At 35.8% G+C, this 9,040-nt stretch overlaps 1 protein-coding gene across 1 annotated transcript; it reads left to right on the forward strand.

Moving 5' to 3' along the window:
* Window positions 1-115: 115 nt before the first annotated feature.
* UFM1 (ubiquitin-fold modifier 1) lies at window positions 116-8,100 on the forward strand (the record flags this gene model as incomplete). The annotated part of the gene is made up of 4 exons (XM_009869611.1): window positions 116-173; window positions 3,480-3,519; window positions 4,004-4,036; window positions 7,649-8,100. Coding segments are annotated over 4 exons (199 nt in total), but the record flags the coding sequence as incomplete, so codon positions are not given.
* Between the last annotated feature and the right edge of the window lie 940 nt (window positions 8,101-9,040).

A 9,040-nucleotide genomic window follows, 5' to 3' on the forward strand; every position in this document is an offset into this window, starting at 1 on the left:
GCTTTCGACTGGAGGATTACCATTGATTAAAGCAAATTAGCAGTTTAATAGCAAATAAAGTAGCTTTTGAGTTTGTCTTAACAGTCATGTATTTACTTAAAAATTGACATTTCAGGTTAAGTGTGCCAGAAAGTACACCTTTCACAGCTGTCCTGAAGTTTGCCGCAGAAGAAGTAAGTAGAAAGTGATCACGTCGGTTTTTAGCTTTTTGAACATTCCTGAAAGCAAAAGCTTTTTGATTGTAAAATAAAATGGTTACTTCAGCACAAGGAATGCTCACGTTAGATACACAAAGATATAAGCTTTACTGATGTCAGTATGGCCCTGCCAAAATTTTTCAGAATCCTAAATGTAGTTGTTTTTGCGCAATGTACACATCAACAGCAGTTGACACATTTTCTGTTTTTCTTTGTAATTAAATTAACCCATTTTATATAAATAACATAAAAATTTACTATCCTGAGCATAATTAAAAGATACTGTTGGTGAGCATTTAATATTTTAAATTGCTTATGTGGGATATCCAGAAAATTCAGTGGAGTTGTACAGGAGGATCTTAAACTCTTCCCATAGTCAATTCCATTAACATGTGTGATTAAAAAATAATCAGTTTTTGCTTCTAGAAAGTACTGAGAATAGGCATATGGGCTAGATTTAAAAAACCCCACAGATTTAAGTGAGTAAGACTTGGATAACCTGTTCTTTGCTTTCTGCATGTTTGATCTTTTACATGGAATCCAAACCCAATAAGTGCCTAAATTGCCTGTATAATGTATTTGAAGATGCATCCTATTTATTTCAGATGAAGCGTACAAAGATTAAGAGATGTAAACAGTAAAATAAATTACTCAAAAGCATGATGTCTTTTTTTCATCTAGTGAGCAAACAGATTCAGCTGAGAGTCTGTTCCTCTAGTTCAACTTCTGTGGTTTTAGGAAAACTTGGGAAATTTGGGGTTATTGAAAATTTGACTTGTTCAGGCATTGAAACTGTAACAAAATATAGAATTAGCAAGTGTCTTGAGTCTTCTTATATTGTTAGTGTTATACTACTGTGTGTCAAATAGTGGAAACACGGCTTGTGTGGGGAGGTTGTGGATTATCTATTTGTTTTAACTTTGCTTGAACTAGAATAATATACAGAATAATAAATGCTGTTAAAAATATTTGCTGATTCAGTTGCTTTTTTATTACAGTGTTTTTTCCAATTACTTTCAATCTGAACTAATGCAGCTGTGCCCACACAACACATACATGGAAACCTAGACTGAAAAGCCCACTAGAACTCCAAAGTGCCATTTCTACTGTAGTTGTGGGCTGCTTCTAAAAGCGATAGTCCTCTTCCCCTTCCAGTCTTTGTTACAGATTCCTGTGACCTTACACCTGTCAGATCGAGATCTGATGGAGTTACACACTGAGTCATTCAAACTGGATTGTTAATCAAAGGGTCCTTCTTGAAGTTTGTTTGCTGTATTAGTCATTTGAGCTTAGTTCATTGTCTTTATTAGGCTCAGGCCACCTGCAAACAGCTTAAGCTGATGTGGGGTGTCCTCTGTCTTCTAAAACTGACCCTGCCTGCTGCTTCCTTCCCTTCTGTCACCCCTTTGAACATACTGCCACAGGTTTATCTTAAAAGAGAGAGTTTGGGTTCACACCAAGCTATTTTTTTCTTGATAAGTTAGGCTTTGCCCCTGTTATTTCCCTAATTTGGGTTCATACTGTTCATGCTAGCATGAGGGACCGTGAAAACTGAGTTGGACTGAGTAGTTGGAGACACAAGGAGTGAGGAGCCACTTCTGGTTCTTCTGGAGAAGAGCCTGACCCCCACCTGACTACACCCTCCCTTCATGTAGTTGTCGAGAGTGACAAGGCCCCCCTTGAGTCTCCTCCAGGCTAAACAGCCCCAGCTCCCTCAGCCTCTCCTCATAGGACTTTCCCTCTAGTCCCTTCACCAACCTCATTGCTCTCCTCTGGACCTGCTCCAGCACTTCAATTTTTATGTCATGTCACCCTGCAAGATGAGGAGGTGGTATGATTTGTCTGGTACGGGTAAAAAGCTAAGACAGATCAAGTAAAGAGATATCTGCTAATTTCGTGTGTCTGGAGATAAATAGGGCAGTTTTTCAGCATGCTAATTATTAAGTGCTGTATTCAAGCATGATTTATGTGAGCTTTAGCTATTGCTGTTAATGCATCGGGTTTCTGCAAATGAAACCTAAAAATCTTCAGTTACGCAATCAGAAAATTAAGAAAGCACAGCTAGTGAATGCCTATTGAAAAGCAGGGCTGAAGTGACGGGTGTTCAGAAAACGGGAAAGCTCTGTAGTTCTTCCAGGGAAGCACTCTGTTGGCATTCATAGTTATCTGCCCTTTTCCTTATGCTTGGGTAGAGGTGAGATCTTTGAGAGGAGATTTCACTGAGAGTTGCAAATGCCAGATGCCAGTTTTTTACGTGTGTGGTTATCACAGAATCACAGAATGTCAGAGGTTTGAAGGGACCTCAAAAGATCGTCTAGCCCAGCCCCTCTGCTAGAGCAGGATCACCTACAGTAGGTCACACAGGAACGCGTCCAGGCGGGTTTTGAAAGTCTCCAGAGAAGGAGACTCCACAACCTCTCTGGGCAGCCTGTGCCAGTGCTCTGTCACCTTCAGAACAACCAAGTAGCGCTCATTGACTTGTACCCCTCTGACCTTTTCTGTCCCGTGTTGTCCAACCACATTATACAGTGCAGGACTTTTCTCTGGCCCTGCCTGACTCCCTCTGGTTCTGAGAAATAACTATTTTTGGTTTTCCTGTCTCAGTTCAGATCTTCTGAAATGGTTTGAAGCCTATATGTGAGGCAACCCCACCTGAATAGGGCTCATCCTGTGTAAACTGACCACGTAGAATGTGTGTGGAGATGGGCTGCTGTAGAGACACGTGGTGGTGATTGAGGGTGCAGAGGCTTCCTGGGCTAGTGTCAGGACCTGAGGAGGGAACCAGATCTGATGCCATTCTCTTCATTCTTCCTTTTATAAGAAAATCCTGGAGTGAACTCCTCTCAGAGCAGTGCAGTTGGTGAGGTCCCAATAGAGCCAGAGAGAAAGCTAGGAAATAGGTCAAAACTAATTAAAATTAGCTCAAGCTAATTCTTGTTGACTCCTGTTAGGCATAAGAGGTATGCTTCTTAGATGTTTTAGGTATTCCTTTATTTCTAGTATTTCTCAACTTTGCAGATTCTTAACTTTTGTATTTTATCCAATGAGTAATAATTATTTGATTTGATGAGTTGTTTAGTACTGCCCATTTCACCTTCTGTATTCAGGTAACTTTGACTTTAAACCTTTTTTTCCTATATCTCTAAATCTGGGGGGAATCTTTTCTCGTAGTTATTTTGTACCTGAACCAGCCAAAATTATAATTACTTTGAATATTTCCAATATATTTTCGGTTTTAACTATATCTCTCATGTTATTTTGCCCTACTTTTATTTCCTTTAGTTCAAAGTTCCTGCAGCAACAAGTGCCATTATAACAAATGGTAAGAACATGGTTTATATCTACATTTTTTAAAGGTTTTGTATTGGATTTTCAGTGCAAGGGTATTGATAAAGGCAAGTGTATTTTCTTTCACAACCTCTGCAGACTACTAACTGAATTTATTTATATTGCATATATTTGTTTATATTGCATATATTGCATATATATTTATATTTATTTATATTGCAGCATCATTTAAGTTGCTTATGCATGAGTCAAAGGTATTAAATCACTAATATTATTAATTTGGTTTTGTCCAAATATATAGCTTCAGTTTTTTGTGCTGAAGGTTTCTTGTTAGCTCCTGTGATAAGGCTATTTTTGATTGTAGGAAATAACTGCATGAAGACCTGATGTCATAATTATTTCTTTTTTCTATATGATGATCTTTGAGATGTAAGTTTAGTATGGTAGATTGTAATATGGCTGTTTCATTTTCACCTCTTTTTGATCTTCTTTTTTTTTTTCTTTTTTTTTTTTCCTAGATGGTATAGGAATAAACCCTGCACAGACAGCAGGTAAGTTATTTTTCTTTTAAACTAGTACATAGCATGTGGGGTTGATTTATATTTTAAGTTTTGATTTCTTAAATTGAAGAAGCATTACCCTGAGTTAGAAATTACAATCATTGTTGTGTGTAAAAGGTTAAATTCACATAACTGTTGTTCAGCATTTGTTTATTTAGGTCTGTGAAAAGATTATTTTCAGAGCTTAGCTATTTAGTATACAGTTTAAAAGAGGAATATTGTATTACATGCTACTGAAATGACAAGTAATAGCTATATTTTTTTTCTCTACCATACCTAGTTCAGTAGGTTTTGTTATTTTAGCAGCACTTCTCAAGACATATGTTCAAAAAGTAATAATGAGTTTAAGAGTAGGAACTCTAGGTGCTTTGGAAAATATGTTTTCAAGGACAGAGGATCTCTCTGATAGCCCTCTTTTTCTTACCAAGCGATTCCATGTGAGAAGTCTCTGATTTCAACTGTGGAGGCTTGCTATGAGACCGGAGTTTATCTCTGTGACAGAAAAGTGTAAAGCTTTTCACCCTCACCTCCTCAAATACATGGAAATGCAGTACAGATGCTAAATTTGTCTAATAATGGTCCATTGTCTGGAAGCAAGCTTCTGTGGACTTGTTCTTGCAAAGCTATACTTGTAAAGTACTTTGGAAATGACTACAGTAATCTTGACCCATTTGAGACGAGAGTTAATGGTGGAGTTGAAGTATCTCATCAGGGAAGAAATGTTCCTAACTTCCTACTAAGAAGTAATAAAAATGGCTTTAGTGCTTGTGGAACCCAGTCATCCAGTGAAAATCATCAGTCTGATTTTATTTCTGCATGCAAACATGATGAACAGTTTATGGAGTCTTGCTGCTTTTCTGGTTTTTATATGAAATCTCTGCCAGGTATCATTCATTTTTGCCAGTTATTGAAGATGCTGTACCATATTTATTTTTTTTTCAGATCTAAAGAGAATAAGAAAGCAAACCACTATCAGCATACTTAGCTATGTAAGATGAATAGTATAAAGTAAATCCTTGAAGAACACATAATTGTGTGTGATGGTTAGAAGAGCAATTTATTGACATGAGATTGGGGAATTTCTTGGACTTGTAAAAGGAACCATTCAAGTGTAGTGACCCATTTCTGAGATCTGTGATTGCATCAACAACATTTAAAAATGAAGATCAAGTGAATGTTTGGCTTTGTGCTCCACTGGAGATTTCTGTCCTTTCTGGGCTTGTCTTAGGACACCTGGATTATGGTTTGAGACTGTGTACTTCATCAGGCAGGCTACCTCAGCTGATGCTGTCTTTATCATGATCAAGCATATTAAAAACAGATAATAAAACTAATTTCATTTAGCTACTAGGTCATCACCCCCATGTAAAGCCACTTTTTCACATTCTGAGGCAAAATAGGTAAAATCAGTTGCTTAAGTTAAGGTATACTTAAGCTGTTTCTCTTCCTCAAAATTATACTTTCATTTTATATTATGTAGCTCAAATTAGTTGTAGCTTAATCCTGCAAAGTAAATGTATTTAAGACTACTTGACTCCTGAATGAAAATATTCATATGGTAGCTCATCACACTTGCAGCTCTGCATGTTGAATTCACATCTCCAACTGATTTGCTTTATCTTTTCTAAGTTTTTATAACTGTTGAGGAATTATTCAGTAGTAGGATAAGACAGCATCTCATAATCAAGGATTAGGCAAATCAAAAGCATCTAGATGCAAAATGTTTTCATCACAGTCTTAATCTTAACTGCAAATGTAAGATTAGGCACATGGATTATTTTTTTTAACGATACCATTGCCTTGACAATGCTGTGCCATGTTGTCTTAAACTGAAAACAAAAAGACCAAAAAAAAAAACCAGAAAAGGCCTATATCAAATCCAAGACCCAGGTCAAAATCCCTCCTCAGCCTTACTGATATCTCAGAAACTTGGTAGGGTAATATATACATGGTATTTTCCATATTTTTTCTTTTTTATTTTTCTGTGCATATATTAAAGTTCCCATAGATTGAACAGTTACTTTAGCCTTCAAAAACTTTGTGAAGTAAGATGATCAAGGAATAAAATCTTGGTAATCCTTGGGGATTTCAGAGGTTTTGTTCTGTTCCGCTATTTCCCCACCTTTCTGAATAAAAGTACTTCTCAAGTATGACTTTCTGTCATTCTCCCTACATGATTCCATGGAGTAGGAGAAATAAAAGTTGAAAAAGCTTAGGCTTAGCACTTAATTCCTGTATTGATTTCAGTTTTAAATCCTCAATAGTTCAGGAAATAGTATGCCATAACTTTAATAAAACCACCGTGATATTAGTGATGGAAACAGGCTGAGAGGTGGGATGAACTGCTCTCTGCGTGAGATGGAGCTCTGGCCTGTATTAAGATTTTAGAGTTTTATAATGGCTGATGCAGTGTGGATATTTTTCATCTAGATTGGTACGCTTAGTTCTCTGGTTTGCTGGTGTGACAGGTTTGTGTTCAGTGGGTTTTATAGGTCTCTGCAGTATGCAGTCTTGGCAGATCTCTAAAACCAGAATGTCTTCCCATAACACAATCCTGTTGAACTGATTTTCTAATACTCGTGTTGAATAAGTAGAACGGTTTCAGTCCTGATCCACGTGCCAGAATAGTAAAGTTTGGAAAAGTTGCTTTATTCCAATATGCTAATAACTTGAACAATGTTAAATAACTGAATCATTTTTATGAGAGCACTCTATATCCCTGAAATAGGGTGCTTGGGATAGAAGTACAATGACTTTGTTTCTACAAGTCAACGCAAAGATAATAATAACAGGTAGATACTACTAAAACCTGATAATGTAGAATTATACGTAGTCTTCTGTGCAGTAGCAGTATGAAGTAAAAACCCTAGTTCCATATAATAATTAAATAATACATCACTTTTAGCAGTGTGATTTCATTTTTCAAATGTTACATTTAATATAAGAAAATAACAGCCTGAATGACAATGCTTAACGCATGTAGAAAATATTCTAGACATCCGAGTATGAGAAACTTCTAATTTTCATACTATGTCCCATGAGAAATCTATTATGATTAAGATTATACAGTAATAAATATCAAGTTCAATATTTTTTTAGTGCTAAAATGAGACTGACTTATGCTTGGATATGTGGAGAGCCTTCCTAAAAGAAAAGTTAAGTCGAGATTCCGAAGTTAGATGCAAGTACAGAACCAAGGAGAAAATTAAAAAATATTATATGCATGAGTGACCTTACAACTGAAAAAAAAAAGTAGTTATAGAGAAGTAAAACTTCATTTCTTGGTCCTGAAATTGTTATGTCCTATAACTGAAATCAGACTTTCAGGTATGGAAGTGCAAAATTTGAAAGGCTGTAGCTTGCAAGTTTTACTAGGTGACTTTAGGTCTGGTATTTTTATTTAAAATAAGCGCTATTTGGAGTAAGAGAAATAGGATGAAATTCCATGGAAACATAAAATATGTATTTCTGATACATTAGAGGAATTACTACAACAACTTTTAGACACTGACCTAATATTTTCGTCCTTTAAATGTGTATTCTTTACAGGGAGCATTTTATTTGGCTGGTTGGTAACACATTCTGTTTTGTTTGCTTGTTTAGGAAATGTGTTTCTAAAGCATGGTTCGGATCTACGGATTATTCCCAGAGATCGAGTTGGGAGTTCTTAACATCTCCTGAAAGCCTTGGAATAAGTGACATTGCCACGCAGCAAACGTCTATTTATTTTGAAACTTCAAAATGCAATTAATGAATTGGCCTTTTTTAAAGCTAGCAAAAATTATTTCCCAGGATTTGATTTTTTTGAAACAGAGATAAGGTTTTGTTTTCTTGTTAAATTATATTAACTCATGCACTTATTCTTCCCTGACTTGTAGAAGAATGGGCTGATTGCATGTTATGTTATTGAAAAAAGATGGACTGCTCTGTCGATGTTACTGATTCCACAAGGGTAAACACACAGCCACAATCAACAGATATTTAAAATACTGGATATTGCTGAGCCTACTTTTTGGAAGGGGGAACTGTGTTACGATCTGACGACACAGAATTTGCTGAAACTTTTTTTTTTTCCCCAAAACTTACTTCCAGGTTTCTCATGGTTGAAATATTAAGCTCAAATAAAAGGGTAGTTTCAGGAATTTATTGCGCAAATAAGTAAATAACTGCCAAATGTTCCAAAGTAATTGTAAGATTTAATTGCTGCAAATATTTAGATAAAGGAGAAAACAAAGGTTTCTGTGTGTTAAATCATTTAACAACTTGTGAAGTTAAATGCAATTTCGGAGAGTTTATGAGACCTATTCTCACATGAAGTGCCATCAGCTGAGAAGGATTCAGCATAATTTGTGAATGTGTAGGTATAGGTCAAATATGTCATTCCTTTTTCAGTAAACTAATACTGGTTCTTTCCAAAAGTCTTATTTTGTTACTGTGTGCTATATGGGAAACAGCATAGGAGTCACTGAAACGTTTGTATTCAGATTATATGCTTCTTGTTTATAAATTGCCAATAGTAAACCATCAGTTGTGTTTTAATTAGAGAAATTGCTGCTTGTCTTGAACTGGTACTCTACTTTGTGATTTAATGCATTTGGCAATTTTTTTTCTGCATTTGGCATTTTTTTTCTGTCCTCCCGAGTTTAACAGAAAGAACAGTGGGCAATGTAGTGCTTGGTTAAATGAATGTTGTCACAAATGTAACTGTCCTGTGCAATAATTGTGCTCTAGAAAGCTGTTCTGATATTGTGTCAGATAGTGCAGAAGTACAAAAGCCCTTCTAAGTGGATGTAAATTGAGTATATAGAGAAAAAATCTTCCAAAAGTGATACTTGACTATAAACATTTTCCACCTCTAACATGAATTGTAATATTCTGGATTCTTCTTTATTTTAATAAACAGTTATATGAAAGAAGTGCGAATTTTGTCCCTCTCTGATATTCTTATTTAGATTTTGACCATAATTAAACAGTGCCATTCAACCTTTTAATCAA

Source organism: Apaloderma vittatum, unplaced genomic scaffold, assembly GCF_000703405.1.
Source record: "Apaloderma vittatum isolate BGI_N311 unplaced genomic scaffold, ASM70340v1 scaffold10775, whole genome shotgun sequence".
Classification (NCBI taxonomy): Eukaryota; Metazoa; Chordata; class Aves; order Trogoniformes; family Trogonidae; genus Apaloderma; species Apaloderma vittatum.